Source organism: Netta rufina (genome assembly GCF_964035555.1).
Source record: "Netta rufina genome assembly, chromosome: 1".
NCBI classification, from domain to species: Eukaryota; Metazoa; Chordata; class Aves; order Anseriformes; family Anatidae; genus Netta; species Netta rufina.
In genome coordinates, this window is record NC_140123.1 from 23,913,964 (window position 1) to 23,940,987 (window position 27,024).

The window sequence follows — 27,024 nt, forward strand, 5'->3', positions numbered from 1 at the left end:
TTGGTACAGGAGTAGGCAAATCAACCCCCCAGACGGCCACCTGCTGAGATGACTAAGTGAGGGGTCTTGCAATCAGTGCTATTTACATTGTTTTCCTGAAAGGCGATGTGCACCTGATTCTGCTGCCCGTCACCAAGCTGGGAATCCGAGCCTGATGTGGAACAGCCACTCACTGACATTGCTGCTGGCTCCAGGTGGAGAAATTGTGCTTGTCCTCACAAGGATTTTGTAACCATCATGTGTTAGAGGGCATGACACAGCCTTTTGCCTTCTGCAGATGGACAGGCAGTCACTCTGCCCATACATCCGACTTGCTAAATGTTAATCCACTCTGATTCCAAACAAATTGAATTACTGCAGGACTGGAAATTCATATGACGTGCAGCGCAGTAGTGGCTGGGATACAGCACCACTCCATCAACGTTATTGGCATTTGGGTAGGAAATAGCCCATTTTCCCAAGTTTTGGGAAGGCCATAAAGTGAGCACAAGCCATCCAGCAAAGGCTGAAATGTTGCACTGCACCCATGCAGGCTGTTACAGAGCAGCAAATACAGTTTAGCACAGCAGAAATCCTCACTGCTACCAACACTGTCTCCTGAAACTCCTAGGACATGTTTTGAGGACATCCAAATTTAATGATGTGCATTTATTCAATCAATGGCGCTAACGTGCAATACTCTTGGTGATGATAAGTATAAAGGCAGCACATTTTAGCAGGATGTTCTGCTGCTAATATCCACTGATGCACAGCAGCTGAGGAAAGTCTCCCGAGGTGGCTGATGACAATTACATGGTTGTCATTTGCCTCTGCACACTCTGAGCAGCACTGGCAAAATATTCTTAACATGGCTAATTTGTTGAACTAGCCAAAGGCTGAAATTTCATGTTAACTTGCTTGGGAATGACAGCGAAGTTGACGCTTCCTTTCCTTAGGTAGACTTTGGTTTGCTATGAAGCAAACATCTGAACCCAAATCCTTGCCAACTACCCCATAGAGAGGGACGGATCACCCAGGCACACCCAAAGGCATCATCCATTTGCTTCCCTCCTCCTCACTGTTACTCCAAAAAGAGACATCTCGTTGGAAAGCTTCTCCTTTCCAATGCCACAAAGCAAGAACCAACATGTTTTTGCAGGCCCTGAAAAAATGGTATTTTTCTACCCCTCCTTCCAGGATCTGTGCTGAATGCTCTCTTCCATTACAGGAGGAAAGGGGCATTTTCTGGAGCACAGAGGCACATTTTCTTTCACCAACTTTACACAACTACTGAGGAAATTTTACACAGGAAAAAGTACTATAACTGTAAAATTTCATGAACGTGTCACCGCATTTGTCAGCCAATTATAGGTAGTTGTTTCCTTATTACCAGTGTGTTTCTTTCCTCAAGCAGTCAGGTTTTGGGCTGGCCTGTTAAGACGTATTTTTATTTTGAGCACTGTCACTTGTTTCATTTTTTTCCTCTCCCAGGTTTCTAGCCTCTCTGACAGACTGTACAGATGTTTTTCACAGGTTCAAGAATCTAGACTTTAATACTTAACATATTTTTCCTGTTCTGCTAGCATTCTCTCCATTTTCTGGTATCTCACATCTTTCTCGTCTGCCTGGGATCTCACAAGATTATATTCTTTTCCCATGCTGTGGGAAGAAATAAGAAATTTCCACTGTACTGTATGATGTGCATCATCTTGCCATGGACTGTCTGAGATAGGGATTATGGCACCTTGGGAAGCAGGTAAGCTGCTTTTAAGGACTGATGAAATTTGTTCTTCAGCAGATGCTTTATCATTCTGCATTTTTTATATGAAATTGAGCTGTTATTCAAGAAAATGTAGGAAGAGACTGATTTCAGAAGGTTTTGCATGTGTATGTGCCTTAATAAAAATGATGAGCTATCTTAGGAGGTGCAGCACATGGAAAGACATCTCTAGTGAGATGCTAAGCCACTGCCTGCACTGTGCTTAGCTGCGACCACATTATTTTGGTAACTACATGACACTTAGTTGCACCATTTCTGAAGTAGAAAAAGATGTGAGATTTAAGAAGACTTCCTACTCTTGGTTATATGGTTTTATGCTGGTCGCTGTACTTCCCTATAAATATTTTATCGTAATAAAAATGGGTACAACACCTAACACACAGGTGTGCTGTAATGCTTAACTAACACTAAACACCTGAGGAACCTTTAATGAAAAGTGATGTACGTGCAGGGCAGCTGAGAGCTGCTTCAGATCCCAGGTATATGAAACACTGGCCCTGTACTTTTACCCTTATAGTCTCCTCAAGGGAGCCCAGTCTTCTCATTATGACTGCTGAATTAGAAACCAAAGAACTACATTTTTATCTTTTCACAACCACCAGTTTGACTGGGAAGGGGAGAAGGCAGTCCTTTAAAATACACGTATTCATGTCCCCAGAGGTGAATTATAATTTCACTGTGCGCATCCCACCAATCATAATGTATCAAATTGACCGCGATATCACCGGCTAACCTTGTTCTAGACATAATGATATAAATCAAAAGAGATAAACAACAGAAACTGTCAGATCTGCCTGACGGCTGTTTCCAGCCCTTAAAAACCCACCAGGATTCTGTTTTATGATATATATTTCAGTCCTTGGGGGTCATTCTGCCTGGGTTAGTGAAAAGAATGAGGACTTGATGGCAAGATTTTCCTTTAACTGATACGACTGCACAGCAGGTCTTTAAAGAACATAAAACACCATGAAACCTAATAGTGAATTAAGTGGCAAATAAGAGGATAGAATTATGGTCATCAAAACCTCCCTGCCGCTCCCAGACAATCTTCTGGGTGCTGCGCAGAGGGCCAAATTTATCACTTGTACAAATTGATAATATTATTTAAGAAAATTAATTATAAAATTAATGTAGCCCAATATTCTGTAGGAAGGCAGAAGAGATAGAGCAATAGAAAGACTAGTTTTCACATTGTGAAGACTTATAGAATTTTTTAAAAAATCTTCATCTAAGAGTTCCAATAATTCTTCCCTTATTCCAACAATATCTGCATGTCATCATTCTTGAAGAGAATGCTAAAGTTCATAAAAGGGATGTACTATTGAAATTATATTTTATTGGGTTCATCTTTTTCCTTCAATCTTTGTTCCCTCTAATGTAATTCTGACTCACTGGACTATTTCCATTGTCAAAACTGCTTAGTATTTGTCTGGCACATCATTTCAGTCAAAGAAAGCAGTGACCAAGAATGGGAACGCACAAAATTATCCTGAAATAAGTAACCGTAGGACTGACCCTGCAAGTGAAATATGTCAGCAGCTCCACAATAGCCCCTAGCAAGCAAGGGGCCAGGATTTCAAAGGCAGGATGTACATGAGAGGAATTTTTTTTGTCTGCTCAGTATGTGCACATAGGGGCAGAACTGGGTCTGAATTTGGAATATTGATATATTGTGATACTTTTCTTTGAGAGATCTCAAAGGCTCAGAACACAAATCTACTACCTCCTTCTGTTCATTTCCACACTGTGATTTTTATGGGTTAGCATTTCTTGGTCTACAAAGTCTTCAACCTCAAATCTAAAATAACTTATATAGGGACCATATAAGAAGCTCTACTTAAAAGCATCGCTATCTTCTTCACTGAACATTTGGCTCTTAAACATCAAACACTCTCCAGAGAACAGCAGAAGCAGGGTAAAAAACAATTGGGTTCTGTTTGCACTGTTTTGACAACAAACAAAGCTAAGAGAACAGCAGCTATTATCAGGCATCTGTTCTAAGGAATAAATGATATTTATGGCCTCAGGAGTATGTGCTGCTCAAATTACATCAGAGAAAAGGTCACCATGCACTAGGTGTACAATTTTAATTTCAAATAAATGCTGCTGCCCAGAAGTAGAGTTCTCAACGCACAATTTACAGATGCTAAGGCTGAGGTGAGATAAGAACAGATCTTCCTTGTCTGCAGTGCAGGAAGCAAAGCTACTGGAGAACTGCCCTTAGCTTACCTTAGGACAACAAAATCCCGGACAGGATGAGGAGCCATGCTGTTCAAAACATACTGGTAAACTTCTGTCTGTTTGTCGAGGCTCTCAACCACCTTCCACTGCAAGAAGTCCTCATCCCAGAGGTGCCGTTCTCTCAGCACTCGGTTCAGGACAACTGACGGGGGGGCCTCCACTTCCACTGACGCCTTCCAAAGCCTCAGGGGGTTCCCATCCCCAACCTGGAGTAAAGCAACAGAGCATAAAACCCCATGATTTATATGCAAATATTCTGCACAGAGTAACAGGACAAAATCTTGATATGGGTATCCTACTTGAGCTTAAGATGAAGCTTAAGAGCATGCAAATTTCCCTGCTAATCATCGCTATTATTGCTATTGCTGATCCTCTTCTGCATGTGAAAACATCTGCACGCTAGTCCCGGATGGAAAACTGAAGTGATAACCATGCTTCTGCTCTCACAGCCATGTGTATCTGGACCAGTTCTCATTGTGCCAGCAGAGCTGCTGTACTATCTGTGGTGTGACAGATGCTGTTTCAACCTCAAGCATCCGAAGTGCAATGAATATGTGCGTGTAGGACTGAAAACAGATGAAAGGACAGACTGAAACACTGGTCTGAAACGAAGCAACCACCTTGGGCAGTGGCTGGGACTGAGGGCCAGCCTGCCTGGCTAATTAGTGGAAGAACGGAACTTGAAGGAGAAGAAAACATGTTGATTCACTTCTGTGTCAGAGACACAGATGTTTCCTCCTCAAAATAGCTGCAAGGGATGTATTGGGAAAGCACCTTTCCAAGAAGAAACACACGAACTCTTTGCCAGATCTTACTAGCTCATGGCTCCTGTTACACCTCTACAGCATGCAGTAAGGGGAGTGGAAAGTGCTGGGTTATGTGTAAGATGAGTACCTTAAATTACACACGTACATTTCTGCATAATTTCAGGGTTGTTGTCTTTCAGGCAGCAAACAAATTATCTGGATCTTGCAAGCCCTGCTTTCCTGGCATCTTCACATACGAATTCAAGTGCTTCAGAACCCCCCAGCACCTCTCACAGACACAGGATTGTGTCTCCAGAAACCCAGCTGCCACATATCCTATTTTAAATTATGTTATGTTGTTATAACTCCTCCTCCCAATAGCTGTCATTTCTCCTGTCCTTTTGCCCCAGACCTAGGCTACTCCCAGTCTCCTCTATAGTCTCCCATGTGCTTGACTCCACGCTCATGCCCCATTCACTCCCTCCCCATTCCCACATCCTACTCCCACCTAAGCCCTGCCTCCTCAACCTCCTGCAGTGCCTTCCTGGAGGAGTCATACACAGAAGCTGACTATAAATCAGAATTGTATTTCTTTGTCCTAACAGAGGAATTGCACTTAACAGGGGAAATGATGCCTCCTGTCCCCTTAACACCCAGATCCCACACCCCTTCCAGTGGCTTTCACAGAATCACAGAGCCACAGAAGGGTTGAGGCTGGCAGGGCCCGCTGGAGGCCCCTGGTGCCCCCCCTGCCCAAGCAGGGACACCCAGAGCAGGCTGCCCAGGCCCACGTCCAGGCGGCTTTTGGAGCTCCCCAAGGAGGAGACCCCACAGCCTCTCTGGGCAGCCTGTGCCAGGGCTCCGTCACCCGCCCAGCACAGCAGTGCTGCCTGGTGCTCAGAGGGAGCCTCCTGGGTGCCCGGCTGTGCCCATGGCCTCCTGTCCTGGCACTGGGCACCACTGAGCAGAGCCTGGCTCCGGCCTCTCTGCACCCTCCCTTCAGGGATTTAGGGGCATGGAGGAGATCCCCCTGAGCCGCCTCTTCTCCAGGCTGAGCACTCCTGGCCTCCCACTGCCTGCAGGGACCCTGCAGCACCTTCTGTCTGCAGCCGTCTGACTTTCCCTGCAGGAGTGACCGAGACTGGAGCAGCTTGAGAAATTTCAATAAAGGTTGCAGTTATCAAAAATGCACAGGAAACAAGAACAAGACGATATGCAACCTGAAGAGATTTTTAATACCTTTCTTCTGACTGTGTGCTCTGAACTGCTGGCAAAGAACAGGCAACTGTCAGAAATTGTCTCTTCCAGTCAAAATCTTATCCCAGTAATGTTATATGTTAACTCCCAGCCCTCTCTCCAATTGCATTGTTGGCTGTATCACTTCATCCCTTTTTCTGAGACCTTAGATTGTTTTGTGTGCCTCGTCCTGGTATCTCCCACTTGGATCACTATTACATTACACTTTAATGGGTTTTAGTGGTCTTTTAAAAAATCAGCTGCGTCAGCAGACAGAAGGTTTCAGTCATGCAACAAGCCGGTGGGTCACACAGGTAGGGTGTATTTCACTTTTGTTTGTTTACTGCCTCTTCCGTGTCTCCACAAATTACCTTTTTGTAGGCGAGTTCTGTGTTCTCCATACTGGAACAAGTGACCCATCCTTTGAATTTCTCTTTTGCTTCTTTCTGGAGATTCTGCATGAGACTTTCAAGGTACGTCTGGTAGCTCCCTCCTTCCTCATCTACTTGTTTCCCAAGTTCATCCAGGGTGGGAGAATGCACTTCTGCATCAATGTAGGAGTTTCGGGACTGGGTTACCATCTCATGTGGGACCTGCGCCATGAAAGTGGGAAAAAGCACACAGGGAAAAACTCCTGCTGAGAACTTTTCCTTAAAGCAGTGCTTTCTAGGCTGATGGACCACTTAGCATCCAATTGCAACAAGCCAACAATCAGGGAAATGGTTACCTATTTCTGCCTTTTCTTATTACACAAGCTGAGAAATCAAGGCAATATAATGGAACAGTCAATGGGGCAGAATAGCACTACTCAGGCAGAACCACATTAGACTGATCAACTCTATGTCAATACAACTGCATCACTCCCCTAGAAATGCTGCTTTGTGCTCTTGGGGAAGGGAGTTATAAGCATTACCTCTCCTATACCTGCAGTGAAAGTAGCTCAAGGAATGGCTGCATCTCCCTGCGTGATTTTAACTTTATTGCATAACACACAAAAAAATGTATCAGCTATTCTTCTTGAGATGGATTAGTCTTAATTGAGGCACTACAAGCTTTATAATAAAATGAAATGTTAAAACAGCAGATTTTGAATTTAATTAAACTAAAATTTCCTAATCCTGTAATTTGGGTTGAAAACTGTCACAGATAATTATTCTGCATTTTTAATAGTTGCACCTTCAACTGCTAGTAGGGAACAGTCATAAAGAAATGAGATAAATAAATTTTAGATGGAGCAGGTTTACAAATAAGTGAAGCACCATCAATCTCCGTGCTAATAGCAGATAGAAAATGTAAGCATGAACATAAATACTTCAAAGGGTACTGCATTATGTGTCCATGAATAATGCTGTTTGAGTCTCTCACTCACCTCAAAAAGTTTGTTGCATTCCATTATCATGTGAGCAAGTCCCTGAGTAGCTGCCAGGTTTTCACTGAGGTCCTTCTGATCTGGCTTCCCTGTTGCATATTTTTTCTGTATTACTCTGTAATTGAATTCAGTGTCTCAGGTAAAAAGAGCTGAATCTTTTTAATACGAAAGCAAACATAGCTGCAGGATGTTCTTAACACCAGAGTGAAATGTCTATCTTTAACTTGTGTTTATCACAAAGATTGTTCAGACCATTGGGCCTTTTTTAAAAGAGAAATGTTTATCTAAAATATTACTGCAGCAAAGGTAAAAGCCGGAAAAAATCTCAGAAGGGACATCAAGCTGGGGCCGCTTATGTTTAGTGGGGCCTATGCCCTGCTTAAGCTACACTCATCATGTTACACATCACCTTAACACGGCCTGAAATAAACTCAGTGATACAAGTGGGATCAGGATTTCCTGTTCTACAGTCCCACACTTGTCCTGCCTGTGCCTGGTGTCCCCTTAACAAGCGTCGCGCTTCATTTCTGCAAACACCCACTGGCTCTATCAAGGATACGGCTTTACACCTTGTACCATTCACTGAAAAAGGACATGTGAAAACTGTGCAAAACACGGTCAGTCCTTGACTTCAACCAGAGCAAAATCGGCCCCTTTTCCTTCTCAGAAGCCAACATTACTTATGCAAAACTCACTAGTGTGTCATTGAAATTTTGCATGAAAAGCCGGCACTTGCATATTCACACTGCACAGACAGAAACACCCTGCTGGGCTTGCGGAAACACCTTCTGTGCATATGCAAGTGTGCTGCTGGCTCTGCAGTATCGGCTTTTTCCTCTTGCTGAAGCCATGCCCTGCGTATCGTGTCGTGGAAAGCAGACACTTGGGAAAATGTTACCCTGTAGGCCTTTAGAAACACTGAAAGCATCCTCTTGTGTTAAGGACGTGCCTATTTATAGTGCTAAGAAGAAACTTACCTTGGAGAGCTTTCCTTCTTCACTATGTTGAGATGGAAGAGGGAAGGGGCCAGACAAACAGCTATGTTCATAGGAGTCATCTGATTCTCCTCCACAGAGGTGACATCGCTCAGGAAGCACAGCAGGGTCTGCAAAACCTCCCGGTTCTCATCTGACATCAGCATGATGGCCGCCTGCACCGCCTGCAGCCTCTGCTCCTTGGGGACGTCTGTGGAAAAGCAACAACATTCAGCAGGGTTAATTGCAGGATCAAATACGGAGCCTGGAAGACAACCGGTTAATTGTGTTGACTCTATCTAACACCGAGATTACTGTGTTAACTCTATCCTGTTAACAAGAATTCACACTTTGGGAATGGCTTTCTGAAGGGGCAGATGACAGGGGATGAAGGGGCGAAGACCAGCTGGCTGAAGGCTGTGATGTCTGCTCTTCCATCACACACAGCTTGCCTAGCCAGCTGATGGCATTCCTCTGTCTGTTTCAAAAGGTGTTTCACAAGAAAAGTCTGAACTTCATTTAAAATTTGTGAAAGGAGCACCTACTCATATCTTTAATTGTTACTTTTCCGGTTTATTTTGTCCCTGGGAAGACAGTTCACAAGTCTTAGAGAAGCTTCAGGAAAATACTTACGCTTGTGCCCTAAGCTGTAAGACACTTTCGTGAAAGCAGTAATGGATATGCTTAAATAGCATCTCAGACAGATTCATGTCTAAAACTCCCGTACGTTTTCTCGGTTTGGATTTGGAGCCCTCCTCTGGGTATTACATACACTCAATATAATAAAGAGAAGAACAACAAAAGCAGAATTACAGTACAGGGAACAGCCAGCTTTTAAGCTCTGCCTGTTAGCCTTGCACAAGCACTTTATTTTAAAAGCTTTTAAACGTGAGTGACAAAATGAACACAGTGCAATGTTTTTGATTTTCAAGAAGCGGCAAGGCCAGGTCTTTCTGAGAAGTCAGAGGAGCCTTTGCTAAATCTACGGAACTTGTCTTCATCCCGCATACCCTCCTGGTACTCATCCATCTGTCCTGCTGTGCTGGCAGGTCTCATACATAGAGAAGACTGGCCAACCTTTCAAGCCACAGGTTTGTAAACAATAGGCAGTGGAGGGTTTTAGGAAAATGGAGAAAGTTTAATCAGTGCTAAGCCACATAGACTACAACACTAATCTTCTCATCCCCACTCCTCTATTTTACAGGAAATCAAACCATTTGGGGTATATGAAAAAAGTCCTGGATATCTGAAAAAGATGTTCACTAACTCCCAGAAAATCAGAAATCCCTTGCCAACAAACTAAGAGAGGAAAAAATCTCTTCTAACCTCACATTAATAATTTGTTAAACAGGATGAATGGGAAGAAAAAGTCCCAGCTACAGACTTATTTAATTGCAGACATTATGAAATACAATTGGTATCCCAGTAATTTTCAACATTCTTCTGTCAGTACCATCTAAAACAGAAAAACATATTTGTTGTTGTCCAAGTGGAAACAAACACTGCTACTTGTTTTTAATCCAAACATTGTTCTCCAGTGTCTACAAAAGCCCACTTTTTCCTTTTCCCACCTTGTTCTAAACAGACCCATGATCAAATATTTCCGAATATCCTTTTAAGCACTTGTGCAGTTCAAGAATATCTTTCCCAGCCTTTCTTTTTACTCCCACTAGTGTAAAAAGACTTCTTCAGACTTCCCACTGCAACTCCACAGAGGGTCACAGAGTCAGTCCAGGCGCCTTTTTCCAGCATTTTTTGTTGGCTGGTAGCAATGTTGCACTGTTCAGCCTCTTGGCCATTGTGAATCCTAATGGCAGGCTCTGGACTTGGAAATGGGGATTCCTACGGACCCAATAACACTGATGGCATCGAGATCTGCCATATTTCTGCATCACTCTTATGCCAAGATAGGACTCTTCCAATTTTTGTCACACAATAGTTTAAAGGTGGTTCGTTTCCAAGGACATGTAGAACATGTCCTTCTAGCTGATAATCTTCTCCTTGGCCACTTCACTGATGGAAACGATTGTGATTGCCATTTTGTGAGCACCAAGGTTTTCTGTTGCTTGTCTGAAAAAGCTCACTGATGTATGTGCAGGCAGACATGTCCTGCAACCTGTGAGCAGGAAAGAAGAGGGCAAAATGATGCTCCAAGACTGGACACCAACTATTTCAGGTCACGTGTGTCCCACAACATTCCATATGACAAAATCCACTGAATCTATTTGCAGTGCTCTCTCACACATGCAGGATCTCAGCACGTCTCTACCAGCTTAAAGACACCATGGTGTTAAATTAATTAGTGACTATGCACCACAGACAGCTCTAACAGTAGAGGGAAGCACAAAAGTAACTTAGATACTTTAGCTTGGGACAATACAGTGTTTAAAATGTCTTTCTATTGTTACAGCAGCTGAAACATCTGCAAGTGAAAAGAGTAGACATCTCTTTAGCACTTCAAATTATTTGGCTTAGGCTGGCTGCGTAGGCCTGTTTGTATCTCCCAGAGTAATGACTGATAGGCCTTCATAATGGACATTCTCAGGAAATCTCTAATTCCTTTGGCTTTTCAGTGTTTTCTTCATTGTTTACTTCTCAGTTTGGACAAGAGATACACAGTCGTTTCCTGATTAACATGGATTCTCACCATTCTGATGTGTTTGAGTCTCAGGTTTTGCTGAAGACTGCTTATGCTGAGATGAAAAGAAGAAATCCTTGGCTTTTTGCTTTCTCTGTGATATCTTTACATAAAAGCTGAGGATGTAAATGAAGGTAGCTTGTTGCTTCCATGTACATTTTATTGACTATAATTAAAAGGCAAATAATCAAGTCACAGCAATGAAGAGGACTGCACAGCTGCATGTTCTCATGGTCAAGTACCTCTTCTTGTTGGAAAGACTCACTTGTATTTAGAGGTCTACATGAAATGGGCTCACAATTTAAAGAAGTGTGACAAAAATGGGAGTCTATTCACACTTCTTATATCTATGGCCTGTCTGTCCTTTTGGCATCTTTCTGATTGTAAGGTTGATATTTTCAAAGCTTCTTAAGATTTGAACACTGTCTTTGCATTAAAGTTCCTAGTATTTTAATGCTGAAGCCTGTAGGCAGTTCTGAAAATCTCTCAGCTATAGATGTGGAGCACAGAGAGGTTCTTTTATACATCTTGGAGGTGATCAGGAAGAACCTCACTCAGTGTTAACACATCAAAATTTTTTACAATTTATGATTATATAATTTATAATATTATGTAATTTATAATAACTTTGAGTTGTATATAGGAATAAGAGTACTGCAACTCACATTGGTAGATGTGTAGAAAAGTCTCTCCCAGTTTACTTGTGAGGAGAGGTTCTGGCAAGTCCCGGAAAAATTGCTTTACCATGTCTGCCACATCATATGCTGACTGGTCTTCATAGCTGACATTTTCTGGGGAGCTCTCATTCATTTGACGCAGGGCCTGGATTCGGGACTTCACTCCAGATTTTCGAAACAGACCCACCTAGAAAGGTGCCATGTGGATTTGGGTAAAAATACAATGTTACTTACAATATATATATGAAAAAAAAACAAAAACAAAAACACGTTTTACAGGAGGTTTTGATTATGACCAAAGCTATGTTTGCTTATTTTACTTCTAGGCAAGGGCAAGAGGAACTCATGCAAATGTCACAGCCGTGACTTGCCTACAGTCTTATATACAACTGATGGTGGGGCAGTAAGAGTTAATCACGCTGCAACTCTTCATCAGATGGTAGACGGAGAGTTCAGAGTGCATGTGGTTACTATGCTGCTGCTTGAACAGTATAAGCAAGATGCTTAGTTGATATAAATCAGTGTGGCTTGCTTGGCTTCGGTGACTGTCTGCTGATTTACTCCAGCTGAGAATCTGGTTCCTCATGTTTATTTGGGTATATATTTTGAAGACTAACAAGAAAACATTATGCTCGACTAAGTAATAAATGCTGTGGCAAAAGATTAGTACGTCCTGGTAGAGCTTTCAAATCAAGACCAAATCTATTTTTTCCCCTTCCTGCTCCCTGCTTCCCTCAGATTCCACTGTAAACCCCAGTTTGAAAGCAGAGGCCGCAGAGGGATTATTTGTGCAGTGTCACTAAGATACTTTTTTATCTTGTTTGCTTTCAATTCTAGAGGAAGTGGTAATTCTTAAAATGAGGCCTGTGAGTGCCTTCACAGCAGTGCTGCCCTGCCACAGAAGTTCTCACAAATGGAATTCCCCTGGGGTGAATTCCTGAGCCTCAACCACATTATCTATTCCCAAGTGAGTTTCCAGGCTTTCATTTGGGAAATGTTAACACTGTTTGCCCACAGTTTTGCAGGGGAAAAGGTGAACTGTTGAGAAAGATCTATAAAAAGGCACATTTCAGTGTCCACTGTCTTGCTCTTCAGCCTTCTGCACACCAAGAAAAAAGTGTAAAGGCAGCGAAATGTGCCCTTCATCCTGAGCTGCCTCTCTAGAACATTTCAATTGTAAGATATTTAGGACTTTTGTTAACTCGTCCATTAGTAACAGAGATAACATGAATCGCATACTATGCAGCTCTGGGAGGGGATGTATTTGTCTATACGGAGATGAGCTCCTATGCCAGACTGCAAGCAGTGGCAGTGAGCTGCTTCTCTTCTATGACTTGTTATTATTCATATTTAGGAATTACAGAAGTGGAACTTGCCCTTTGTACATGCTGGCATATTGTATTTCTCTTCACAGGTGAAGCTCTCCTTAGTTTTGACAAAAGAATACAAGAAATACAAGAAAGAGCATCTGTCTCTTTTAATTCGTCCCTTTCCCTTCTTCCTTTCAAATCCCTTTTCCTCTTAGAAATGTGTGCTGAAGACACAGAAGGACACATACTAATTCTATTCAAATAATACAGTTTTGGTATGTGGTAGATAAATGGTGAGAGCAAAAGCTCAGTTCACTGATTTTGATGGAAAGAGTCCTTGCTGGTATAAAGAATCTTTTAAAAACTTCCAGCTAAGTCTGATGTGAGAGGTCAGACATCAGATCTCACCAGCACAATCTCCTGCTCTCCTACTGCACATCGTTTTGCTACTCTCAATCTCTGTTTTATTTAATGATATTTATCTGAACTCTTTTTTTTGTTTGTTTGTTTGTTTGTTTTTTGGGGGGGTGGGTACACAATTAATTGAAAGAGGACAGTTTTTTGCTTGATAGAAAGAGATGTTTTAGCTCTGTTCTCCGATACTACAGATTCATTCTCTAAATAAAATGGGACTATAAATTCAGTGATTTTTCAGAGATTAGTTTGGCCCATCTCTTTATTATCCTCATGCTGTGTATCATCTACCCTGCAAGCAGCCCTATGATGCATAGCAGAAATAAAGATGCAGTTGACAAAGGCAAAGCAGTTTCTATTTCAGAAGCTGAAACTGAATAACGTATTCCACAAATAAAGGTGATGCTCCTCACATGTCAGACATTTCAGTGTCAGGACCCAGGCTTTATAATGATGTAAAGCAACCTCAACTTTACTAAGTGCAGAAGCTCTGATGCCTCTTCTGGACTCAAGACTGCCTTCTGCTACGCACAGAATGGACATTAATGCTGGGAAGACTGGATGCTGCTTAGACCTCTGGCCAGGCATTAGGAGACTGAATTAAATGGGAACAAAGGAAGTGACTGTAAAGCAGAGAAGCTGAATTGCCTGGAGCTTTTTGGCCTAGAAAGGTTTTTGGTGGAAAGATATTTTAAATTATCCTGATCTGTACTTTTCCTTCTTCACTTTCTATTCAGTATTTTCCCAATTCCACCCTGAGCTGAAACTCAGGCTGAGCTGAAATGACCCTTCACGTAGCTCTGATGCTTCTCAGCAACTAAGCCCTCTTTCTTGGCACAGATACTTGTTTGAGACTGCCCACGGACACTCCTCTTGACTGTCTCAAATCTCTTATGAGCTTTTTTCCTTCTCTTTGGTTTTACTCTCCCTTCCCCACTTACTCCTCCTCTCCTTACTCTTTCTTCTTATTGCTCTGCTACTTTTTTGACTAGTCCATCTTTATCTCCCCATTTCCTTTCCTCATACTCAGGCATTTTTCTCCTCCTCCATCTCCATCACATCACTGATTCCAGGCTTGCAGCATAACTTTTCTTCTTAGACTGGGTTTCCCAGCTCAAACCCATATTACCCCATTGATTACCAGGAATGTTAGCTACAAAATATATTTTTTTTCTAATTGTCTCTAATATGTCTCTACTTCCAACCCCTATAAGTACATTTTCAACAAGTTATTCCTCCTACCCCTTGATTCCCACGCTACAGTTAGTACAACTCATCTCACCTCACTTTCAACACCCAAGGAATTAGCTGTCAAGGTCTGACCGCTACAAGGTCTCTGTACAGTCAACAGAGAGAAATGATAAGAAGGGCCTATGTCTTTCCCCTGGCTGTAAAAGGGAACAGCTGTGATTCACAGCTGCTAGACGTTTAATTTTCAGACTTCCATTTTGGGGAACACGACTGTCACCCAACATCACATGGCACATACAGAACAATTGAGTGATCAGAAGCAGCCAGCATGTGTTTATAAAAGGCAGGTCCTGCCTGACTAACCTGATCTTCTGTGACAAGATGATCTGCCTAGTAGATGGAGGAAGGCCATGGATGTTGTTTACGTCAACTTTAGAAAAGTGTTTTATGACATTTCCCACACTATTCTCCTGGAGAAATTGGCTGCTCATGGCTTGGACAGAAGTACAGTTTGCTGGGGAAGGCCTGGCTCAGAGTCATGGTGAATGGAGTTTGATCCAGCTGGTGGCCAGTCACTAGTGGTATTCCTCAGGGTTTGGTATTGAGACCAGTTTTGCTTAACAGTTTTATCAACAATCTGGAACACAGAATTGAGTGCACCCTTAGTAGGTGCAGACAATACCAAGTGAGGTGGGACTGCTGATCTGCTTGAGGGTAGGGAGGCTCTGCAGAGAGATCTGGATAGGCTGGACTGATGGGCCAAGCCCAATTGCAAGATGTTCAACAAGGCCAACTGCCAGGATCTGTGCTTGGGTCAAAACAACCCTGTGCAGAAGTGTAGGCCTGGGGAAGATTTGCTGGGAAGTTGTCTGGTAGAAAAGGACTTGGGAGTGCTGGTTGGTAGCTGTCTGAACATGAGCCATCAGTGTGCCCAGCTGGCCAAGTGGCATACAGGGCTGCATCAGAACTAGCATGGCCAGCAGGACTAGGGAAGTGATTGTCCACAGTATATGGCACTGATGAGAGTGCACCCTGAATACTGAGTTCAGTCTTGGATTCATCATTACAAGAACAATAGTGACTTGCTTGTGCAGGGAAAAGCAATGAAGCTGGTGAAGGGACTAGAAAAGACTTATGAGGAGCAGCAGAGGGAACGGGGGTTGTTTAGTCTGCAGAAGAGGAAACTGAGGGGAGACCTCATTGCTCTCTACAGTTACCTGCCAGGAGGTTGCAGTGAGGAAGGTGTTGATCTCTTCTCAAGTGCCAAGTGATAGGATGTGAGCAAATGGCCTCAAGTTGCACAAAGGGAGGTTTATAGGAAGAGGGAGGTATATAGGAAGAGTTTATTCATGGAGAGGGTAGTCAAGCATTGGAATGGTCCGCCCAGAGAAATGGTGAAGTCCTTGTTCTTGGAGTTATTTAAGAGATGTGTGGAGGTGGCAGTAAGGAACATGGTTTAGTGATGGGACTAAGTAGGTAGATTGATGGTTGGACTTGATTATGTTGAAGGTCTTTCAATAGCCTGAATAGCAACCAGAATATGGATCAGAAATTGAAAGATTCAGAACTGACCACTTAAACCCTTTCTGTGTGCTCAGAGCTGCGAAAGCAACAAAGCCTGCTGAATAAAATGCTGCTTCCCCTTTTCAAACTTACAACTATCTAAAAGCATTTATGGAAGCAGTTATATGCCATGATGTTAATAATAATAGAGAAATGAACCCAGTGAGCCAGGGGGTTCTTCCAGCCCTTTGTTCAGCATGCTTAGGGGAAGAAAGTAAAAAATATGACAGCCCTGCTCATAATCAAAGGGAATGAAAACACCTGAAATGCTTGGAGTATGCGGGTTCCCCAATTGGCTTGTTGCAGCTAGGAACGCTATAAAAGGAAATGTACTGTAATGGCTTTGGCATTGAACCCCTGCTGACCCAACTCTATCTGGATACATCTGACTTTGTCAACAGAATACTTGGAATATTTTGCTGAGTTTGCTCTCTGTTCTTGGACTTTTGTTTCTTTGCTAAGTAAATACAACTTTTTGTACCATATCTTGTGAAATGGTGACTGCATTTAACTCTTAGTGGCAATGGTTAACCATAAGCTTACGGGTAGAAGCTGGGAATCCTGAATTCTTCTCAGGACTGACTCAATAGACAGGAAGATCCCACACCATTCCTTGAAGTAGGCTGTTATGTATGAATCAGCAAGACTGTTATGTCTATAAGAATTCAACTAATTAGCTCAATACAAATCTTCAAATGACAATCAGTATTGGCATCAGGTATCAAATCACTGGAGGAAATCTGGGCCCAACATGAGATAAAAGACCCTTCAAACAATTCTGGTGCTAAGTACAAAAAGGTCCACCATCGTTTGTTTAGTGTGTCTTTACAGAAAAATCAACCATGTCCCTGGAGTAAAGTTCATACCTGATCTAAACAGTTGCTCCGTAAGTAACGTAGTGCTTGCTGTATGCTCTGGGGAAGCGGCTGTCCTGTTCTCTGGACATGAACTATCAGGGGCACACCAAAGACATTCTTGTCCTTGTAGTCAGGTACTTTCATTCGCTTCATGAACTTTGGCACAGACCTGAAAATTAATATGAACAGAGTACATGAAAATATCAGAGTATTTACAGAACCTTTTTGAGTAACACCGTGAGCAGAAACTGGTAACTGGGACCATCTCCTATTCAATAAAGATAGTCAAATAATGTTTAATGGGCAATACACGGACACTTTACAGTCTGTGTAACTGATGAATTTCTTGATAACTTTTACAGGTAGATGGCCTCTGTCTCTAAGATATACCATGACAATCTGCTCTAAGAAAAAACATTTACTGTGCCGTTGTCATTCAGCTGAAGACAACACAGTTTAAACCATGGACTCATTATAAAAGGACTCCTTTATTAAGGATTCAAAGGAATTGCACAGCAAAGCATACTGGAGAGAATATCTGAAAGAAAAGGAAGTTCAGTCCTCTAACACGTAGAATGATTTTTTATACCATCAGTTATGTGATTTAGCATTTCTATTGCCTAACAATTTACAGTAATGAATGATGGTGAGAAATCCCTATGTGCCAGATGCATCCCTGGTGTCATGCAGTCGATTCTAGTCAAGTTACTTAAGCGAAGCTGTTAAGCTTGCTTTCTTCTCTAAATGATGGTGAAAATGGGAAGAAACTGGATTCCCTCTGTGGGAGTCATGACTACAGTGGAATTCAAAACAACAGAGGATGAATATGACCTGAATATGACAAAGATTTTCTCTTCTGTGTGGGAAGGAGATAAAACTTGGATTAAATGACCTACTGAAGGAGTACAGCATAAAGATTTACAGCTATTTAGAGTCCCACTGCTTATAAATCCTTAGAGACTGATTATACAAACTGAAGAAATATTTGTCAGGAGGGAAAACCTCTGTACAAACAGCAGGATCTAGATTTTGCTGTATTCTAATCTGCCTGTTTGGAGTTGCTTAAGGTGAGACTCATTTCAGCACAGACATGCTGACAGCTAGCCAGAGGGAACTGCACCGAAAGAGAACTGCAAACTAGAGGCTCATCTTACTGAATTTTAGCTCTCTGAAGGAGATTTAGAAAGACTTAGCAGTCCTGACTGCTTCTCTACCCACTGTGGAGCGTGGTCACCCACCTTTGAAGGGTGACCCAAATCCCAAGTCTTGCACAGAATAAATTGCCTTTGGAGTTGTCTGCCTTCTGTCACTGACCACAAAGACAGCAGACCTGACATGCTCAGATCAGACTTATAACTCTTTGGAATGCCTTATGTTAGTGAGGTGGATCTCACAAGAAGCCCCTTGTATCTATTTTTCCATTTCTGAAGGTAATCCTGTCTTATCTAGCCCACAACAGATTTAGAAGAATTTTGGTGAAGTGCTTTGAATGTGAAAGTCCCAATGTAAATGTCAAGTCATATTATTTTTGGACTCGGCATCTGTGTATTAGGGAAATTTTCTGTTATCCTTTTGTTATTTCTCAGATACTTACAATTTTTTTTATCTATGTCCGTTTCCATTCCAGGCTACCTCAGTCTATGTGGCCCCTGAGGGTTAGTACGCTATTAAAGATGCAGATTTCTGTAGCTGGTTGCATATAAAGGGGCTGCATTGCCGGTACTCATGTCCACCTGCCCTTGACCCCACTGTCTGAGTGACCAGGTAGGTGTTACAGCTCTTACAGCTGCAAGCTGCTGCTAATGCAAGGCCAGACCTAGGGTAAAGGTTGCATCTTTCAATCTGCAGAGAAAATTCCTGTAACTGTTCTAACTTCTTTTAAATCACAAACAAAACAATATCAAATACAAGAAATATTATCGGCAGCTGTTTCTTTTTGAATCACAACATGAATTTTGGGGAAGACTTATTGTAAACACTTCCTCCTTTTAATCACTCTCTCCTACTCCTGTTTATTTTTCTGGAACTCGAGTGTTGTTAGAGAGGCTGGGGTTGACTCTGTTCGAGCACAGGAATGAAGTCACATCTCCAGGATCTATTTCTGCCACTGACTCACAAGGCAGCAACAGATTAAAAGGTACAGTTTCAAATTCTAGTGAAAGTCAATTGCTGCTCTAAACTGTATTAATTAAATCTTCTATCAAAATAATAGAATTGGAAAAAAATATTTCCTCCTAATGATATCTTTTTTCCAATTAGTGATGATACTCACCAGGTCCAGCCATGTTTGTTTGACATGGAGTACTTTTCCATGATGGCTGTAAGACGAAGAAGAGAAAATTTCTGCAGTAGATTCAGCTGGGCTGCTGACTGATTACTGATGTGAAGTGATGCGATGGAGTGGCTCAGACGATGAGAGATTTGGAAGCTATGCCATCGTAATCGCCTTTAGCAAAAAAATAGACAATAGAAAGAGAGATAACTGCTTTAATTGGGCAGAAAAGGATGGTATACTGTGAGATAGAGCAATATGCAAAACATACATAATCATACACACATTATGGCTCATGGTATGTTGACTAAAATAAAATATAGCTTGGAGGCTCAATTTGCTCAATCTCTTAGTTTTGGAAATGATCAAGCTTTGATTTTTTTTAATGTTAGATTCCCAAGTGGGTGTTGGTTCAACACCTGTACTCAAGGAAGCAGCATGGCCTGTTATGCCCATTAGCCTACACACTTCCAACAGGATGTGTGAGATCCAGATTAAAATGACTCAGAAATAGGATTTGATGTGTGGTCCCTCACCTCCCAGGAGACCAGCCTGACCATCAAAGAATTTTTTGATAAAATTCTCAAAATAGCTCTATTATTAAATACTGAAAGATTTTTAGAGAAGGGGTTGAACCCTGTTTCTCCTAGGTGAGACCCATAACCACCAAGCTATTGAGACATTCACATCTTCTCTTTATCCCATTATACTTTCTCTATATACTGCATATATTGGAAAAAACTCATTTCAGTTTCTTGTTTTGCTAAACAAGAGTTGTGGCTCAAATCCTACAAACTTTAGCATTGCTTATTTACTTAGTATTTTGCCTGAGTTCACTTGCTTGTGATGGTGGTGAGCAAGCGTGATCAGCAGCAAATCATGGCATGGAAGAATTATCTGTTAGGATTCCAGACTGATCAGAAAGTAACAAGTATTTTCTCACTGCTTCCGCACACAAAAACCCACCCTGCAAACAGCTGTATGTATCCACAAAGACCTTTACTCACAGCCATGCTCCTCTGACTCAAGAGGAACTCATCCCTCTAACTCATAATGGGTCTTCCAGCTGTTAACCAAATCCTGCTTTATATTTTTTTAACAGGTTAATTGTATACTATCATATCAACTAGATGTGTAAGGGACTGGGGCAGGGTAGAGAAATTCTCTTTGTGAACAGAAAGACACATTTTTAAAGTAGACTAGGGCATAAAAATTGTGCATGAGGCTACTGACACATACACACTATGGTAAATAATTTCAAAGACCAATTGAAAATAGATTCCACAATATATACAGTGTCCTATTATATAATTGGATATTATTGATCAAATAAAATTTTTTTTTGAGAAAAAAATGCCTTAGTTTGTTCTATTACACCAGTTCTCCACTGATTCCACAAAATTTCCAAAGCAGGATGTCTCTTCTAAGTCCCACACTTTCTCTGGGAAGTCCCCTTTCACACACAGGATGAGTACAACTGTAATGATGTCAGCCTTGTGACTCCCAGACTGAGTCTGCTTCTGCTTCACTTCAGTCTATTCTGTTTTTAATGGAAGAGGGAAGATGAATTTGCATACATATCTTGCTACCTACCTGCTTGGCCTTGTGAGAGATGCTCCCACCCCAGAGTCTCTCCTGTCCCTAACACCAGTGGCCTCTGATTCGTTCAGGGATGTTCCATCTCTGTCCATGTCACTTGGCGTGGTCCGGCCATCAGAGACAGAGTTTCCTTCAAAATCAAGTGTGATCTGTGTGGGTGACTGGAAAGGCAATGATGGAGATTCCCTGACCCGATCATCATCAACCGGCAGACCTGGCAACACATTCTTTGACCAACCATCTACTACCTCCTGGAGTCCATTGACATGTTGCAAAATGTCATCTAAATGAGGAAAAAGGACATCTTTCTCTAAGTCCAGAAGGTCCCCAGTACTAGCATACAAGTGGGAACCTGGCACATTGTCATAAATACTAATTCTGCTCTCTTTAGGGCAGCAGGCCATCAATCCGGATTCTTTTGGAGTAGAGCAGTTCTGTTTTCCCAAAGAGATGCTGCCCGTCCTCCAGTTTACACCATTACTGTTGTCTGTAGGTGAGAGGCTTTCAATGGAAAGTGCCTTTGGGAAGGTCCCTGGTTTGTGGTCCTTGGGAATATGCACAACCAAGTTCTCTTGGGAATGAAATTCATTTTTGCGGTTTTGGTCCACCACTTGTCGTAAGGCTGCTCCTGACAGAACGTCTATGTCCTCCAGGTACATGCCACCTCTCTTGTTTGCTTCATGACATTTGCGCTCCTTCAAACACGGTGTGCTCACCCCACTGCTGCTGTTTTCGGACTGACTGCTTTCACTGCTGGATTTGGCAGAAAACGAAAGTCCCCTTTTGCCTGAATCTTGTCCCATGTTTTGGAGATCTCCATTGACGATCTGTACACAGTGCATGTCTTTCAAGGACTTTGGCTCATGCTGAAGAATCGGTCCACTTATTTCTAAAGGACCCGTTTTTCCAGAGCCTTTTAGCTTTCCATGCACACCTTTTGCTTTTAGTGTCTCCATGCGTTTTAGAAAGGTTTTTGCTCTGGTTCGTGTCGGTTTCTCATTCTTCAGGTTGTCCTTGGGGAACAGGACAGTGCTTACCGCTGTGGAGTCCAACAGCTGTGTGCTTTCTACATCATGCTGGCCAGAGCAGTCGCAGGTCTCCCTGGCAGCACTGCTGATGCCGGATTGACTCCTGTTGTCACTTCCCCCACTGCTCTCACTGTGAATAGATGAGACCTCAGGTTCACTCAGATCTGTAAGGACACTCTCACTGCTTGTTGTATTTTTCATTTTAATGTCCCCTGAAGATCCATGTCTGTCTGATCGGTGAAGCAAAACATCAATGTCGTCCACTCGAGACCATCGTCTGCTAGTTCTTTGGAAAGTCCATTTATTACTGATAGCACAGAGGTCTTCTTCATCTGAATCTTCACTCTGGAAAATAGCAAGTGGCATACATTAAAAGCAGGTGCCTTGACTTGTTATTTGAATTAATGCGACTGCTGCTCCATGTGAGCAAGAAATGGCAAAGTCTCCTTGAACTTAGTCTTATGAAAGATCAGCTATCAGTCCTTTCATAACAGCCTCTTTTATTTAATTGTAAAGACTGCAGTGAGCATCTTAACAAGTAAGGAATAAAAGCCTGCTCATTGTTAGGGAGATCAGGAGTCCTATCAGTGCCTCTTGGCTTCTGTGGGGTGGTTTGTCTATGCCCTAAGCTGCATAGGACTGATGCTCATAGTAACTGCATAGAAAAAAAAAAAAAAACAAAAAACAAAAACAAACAAACAAACAAAAAAAAACCAGGTTTTGAAAGGTCAATGTATAGAAAAAACCCGACGTACAGGGACAGTGTTAAGATATATACAGTACAGACTGGGCAGTAGCTGGGTACTATAGCTACACGGGCCATTCAAGAACCCAAGTCAGCAAATATCCAATGCTGAACTTAGTTCTGCAGTGAGAACTAAGTACACATTTGCAATAATCTTCACAGATAGGTGAATCCAACAAGATTTGTGTTTCAAAAACATAACTTCAGACAAATAGCCACTTAAAAATAAAATAACAGTAAGGAATAATATTTGGAGGTATTATTGCTCAGGGTGAGACTGAGGGCAGGTGTGGGGATGCAGAGCACCAAGGCTCAGTCCTGAATGGAGCAGTGCCCACCACCGAGACGAATCTTCTTAGAGTGCCAGCCTTTGCCACCAGAGGCATCCCAAACATAATGACCCACTCCCTACCCGATGCTTTTTACCTTTCCCCATCTTTCGCAAGGCAGCAGCAGCCCCACAGCATTCCCTGGTCTCATCTGGACCCCAGCCCTCAGCCTTGGGCATGGAGAATTGTGCTTATGCTTTGCCAGCTCCAGGAGCTAATCTTCAATGCAGACAACATGCATCTTGAAAAAAAATTGGATGAAATAGCTCTCCCCATGACATTTTTCTCGTCTGTTTGCCCAGACAAAAAAGAGACATCTTCAGCATAAAGCACACAGTGTCAAACTCGCTGTTTTCTGAGGATGTGAAGCCTGCAGCTGCTAATGAGTATCCTTTCCTTGACTTTCAACCGGGTTTTTACTGCATTATTTTTGTACATTTGTTTTAGAGCAGAACAAACTAACTTCACCTACATGACATCCAAACAGCTCTTCACATTCTTGGAAGCAGTATGAAGGCAGTAAAATATGACAGGCTGTCAGACTAAAATGAGGTGCTAAACCAGAAAGACTATTTTGGGACTGGAAAAATTCTCATTTTAAAAGTCTATTATTAGAAGTATTTTTCTATGAAGTTTTGATGGTAAAGTTATCTCCCATCTCTGACTAGATCTCTACTGGCCTGTCTAATTGAAAAATGTAAAACAAATTTTACCAGAACCCCTAAATCTTAAATAATGTAAAACCTCAGGAGATAGAGATGGGGATCAGCAGTGTGCCAGGCCTCCCTCTTGCCATAAGCTTTTCCCAGTTTATCACTTCAAGTCAGCCAGATGTTTTAGATCATGTCCAAGCTATAAAATAAAATACAGCTATGAAATTTTGGGGTTAGTCATTCCTGTTTTATCTGTTAATGTCGAGGTGTGCAGTGCTCCTGCAGCTGGTGTTAGTTCATGGGAAAGAATGGATATCTTAGTTCTGCTGCTAGCTGGAGAGAAAAATTAAGCAGCTAGTGAAGCATTAAGAAAGGGGCTGGAAAAGGCTAACACTACTTTGACCATTTTGTCTGCAGGGAAGAAATGGAGTATCTGCCAGCTCTACCCTCATTTCAGCTTGGCAGTTTGCTGTATGTGTATAAGGAGTGGTCGACGGCACTGAAGAGATTCAGGCTCTTCAAAATCCATATTGTGGTCTTTGTAGTGCCACACAGTTGATATTTTAAAAACTGCAAGGGATGTACTTTAAAATATTTAGTGGTGGTAATTATATCTACAAAGCACATCACTGCTGAAGTGTTCATGGCACCAACCAATAGGATAAAAAAAATATTTTTATTTATTGTACATCCCAATAAACAAAAGGGACCTTACAGTAGATTTCTTGCTAATACAAATCCCTGTTGCTGCACTAACATTACTGTATGAACTGTCACGATTTAGCCTGTATTTTCTACAGGCTGGAATAGATTAAACTAGCCAAGTGACAGAGCCACTGTGAAAAACAACAAGAGGAGAGCACAGAGTATGAGTAGACAGAAATAAATATAAATTCAGTGGTGAATATACTATAAATAATTTTTAGAGAAAAATAAATTTTCTTTCTTTCGTTTTTTTTTTTTTTTTTTTTTTTTTTTGTTAATAGAAGGTAGAGTTGAACAGAAATTGCAATTGGTAGTAAACAAGTTTTGCAACTAACCACAGCAAAGAGAGGATTATATTCTGCCCAAGAATAATTCAGAAAATGTAGAAAAAGAAAAAAAAAAGTTTAGTTTATTTTTTTAATTGGTAATGAAACATGCTTGTCTTTCATCAGAAGAAAAATCAGACGAGTTATCTGGATACTTAAATGCTGCTATGGTGACTCACTCCAAATTCAGCTACTCTGTGTGTCCTGTGACATAATGTGCTATTCTTCTGATGGAATCAGTAGAAATTCTGGAAGCCACAAACATCCTGAATGACCCACTGTTCTTGTTAGATATCAGAGTGCCCTGATAAATGAGATAGTCCCCCAAAAATGCAGAGAGCACTTTACCAACCGACGTGTCACCAGCTATGGGGGCAGAGGACCGAGACTAAGTCTCAAAGCCACAATTCATTTCATGCAGAGGGAGCAGGCATCTTGGAGCAGCTAGTGTGTACTTCTACTGACCTAGGCTGAAATCAAGTGCACAGCTTTGGAGCACGTTCAAAAGTCCCTTTAATACCAGTATTCTTGGGAAGATGAGAAGGGGCAAGTTTCTTGAGAAGTGTCTGATAACATTTGCCAAAGAGAAAGAGGTTTTGACTCACAGATTTGTCACAGCTGATTTAAAATAGTACAGCTTTTTGAGCGAGGGTACACTTTCCTAAGATACAGAGGGATGCTAACAAAAGGCAAAAAGTAGGTTTATTTGCGGTGGAATTTTGCCACATTTCTCCAGCTGGGTGCAGGAATTCTCATAAATCGACAGCTGCAGAAGGCAGTTAATCCAAAAGCTAATCTCTGTCTGTCCAAATCGCTTACGGACATATTTGCAACACATACACAAGGATTTCTGTGTGCGTCTCGATGAAGCCAACGGGAAGAGAGCAGCCCACAGTGTGAATGCACCTCCTAGCATGAGGCGGGTGGGTGGTGGGGAACGCTCACCCCTCGTTGGCTTTCACAGGAACCTTCTCTGGCAGCTCGCTTGGCCGTGTTTGGATGAATTGCTCAAGCAGCTGCGCTCGTCCTGTGCGAACCTGTTATGCTGGACCTCCAAAGCAAGCTGATTTTGCATTTCATTGTTCAGATCACCATAGAGACTATTAGGAAAGGCAGTATCTACCATTAAAAAAAAAAAAAAAAAAAAAAAAAAAGTTTACTTGATTCAGTGGTCAATTTTAGACCCAGTTTCCAGGTTTTGCACTTGCATTTACATTTTTCTTTTGCCAGCAGTCCCTCTTCTCTCATCTTCTCTCCCCCACGTTCTAATATATTTTCTTTTGCTCTGTATCTGCCATCCCAAATCTCTTCTGTCCCCTTTCTCCACATTCATCCATGCTCTGCTTCATTCTGGCCTCATGCACATGACTGAACTAGCTCCTGCCCCCTGAATGGATACCAAGCAGGGCAGCTGCACTCCCACAGCAAAAAAAATGGTCATCCACAAGGAGAGCAGATGAGAGCTTCAAACCCTTCAGAAGATGGAGGAGTGGTAGCTAAATTTAATAAAAAATATGATACCAAGAAAATACTCCTTTTTTAACCAACACAATCAGACACCTAACGAAGCAAGCAAGCATACAAACCTCACACCAAACCTAAAACACGTCAAAGAGCAGGAGAGGAACTAACATCTACACAGAGTTTCCAAAGGATAATCAGCATTCACCTATGTGTTGCTTTTTGCAGTTCTGTCCCTTGTGCAGCTCAAATATCTCTGCTTGTACATGTGTGCACACACACAACCCAGAAATCTCTCCAAGCAGGTCAATGACACCATCGATTGAGTTGGCTTTTGCTGATTGACCTCAGCCTCTTGCTGTAGTGCCTACCTGCCCAAATCATAAAGGGTTCTGTAGTCAGGGGATTTTACTGTTCTTTCTGTCAGGTGTGAGGCGGGTATTTGATGTGGAAAGTGTTGGCACTTAGCAAAGACAAGAAAAATCCATTAGGGCTGAGGCAGTGAAGAAGAGATGGGATCCCCCTGGCTTCAGTGAACGGACAAAATGCACACTAAGTAGGCTGCGTACACAGGAAAACAAATGGGCATGGGCAGAAGGCAGACTATCTGGACACTAAACCCATTCTTTGTCCAAGTTCTCTCAAACAGTGTACACAGTATAAATAGACTGATTCTACAAAAACGCAAAAAAATGGCAGTTTTTTTCTTGGAGGAAGTTTTTATAAAAGCACTAGACAAACAGTCTAAGAAAGACAAATATACACCAAGATTTCTCAGCATCAACCACTACCCTGTTGTGCGCCTGGGGGAATTTGTGACTAGAAAACCAAACGTTCAACAGTTAACACTGGGCATGTTACAAAACTCTCAAAATCAATAGGCAGCTTCTGCATTCCTTGCTGAAACCCTGTAAGCTCAAATAATTCCCAT

At 42.0% G+C, this 27,024-nt stretch overlaps 1 protein-coding gene across 2 annotated transcripts in view; it reads right to left on the reverse strand.

Annotated features, from left to right (window-relative positions):
- STARD13 (StAR related lipid transfer domain containing 13) overlaps window positions 1-27,024 on the reverse strand; it is a 221,867-nt gene that overhangs the window by 4,008 nt on the left and 190,835 nt on the right. For both annotated transcript variants that reach the window (XM_084304217.1, XM_084304218.1), the window contains 8 exons: window positions 20,841-22,219; window positions 19,248-19,421; window positions 16,985-17,144; window positions 11,629-11,827; window positions 8,329-8,536; window positions 7,352-7,466; window positions 6,354-6,575; window positions 3,989-4,206 (listed from right to left, as the gene is read on the reverse strand). In XM_084304217.1, the coding sequence (XP_084160343.1) occupies window positions 3,989-4,206; window positions 6,354-6,575; window positions 7,352-7,466; window positions 8,329-8,536; window positions 11,629-11,827; window positions 16,985-17,144; window positions 19,248-19,421; window positions 20,841-22,219 (2,675 nt within the window). The remainder of the gene's footprint in view (window positions 1-3,988; window positions 4,207-6,353; window positions 6,576-7,351; window positions 7,467-8,328; window positions 8,537-11,628; window positions 11,828-16,984; window positions 17,145-19,247; window positions 19,422-20,840; window positions 22,220-27,024) is intronic.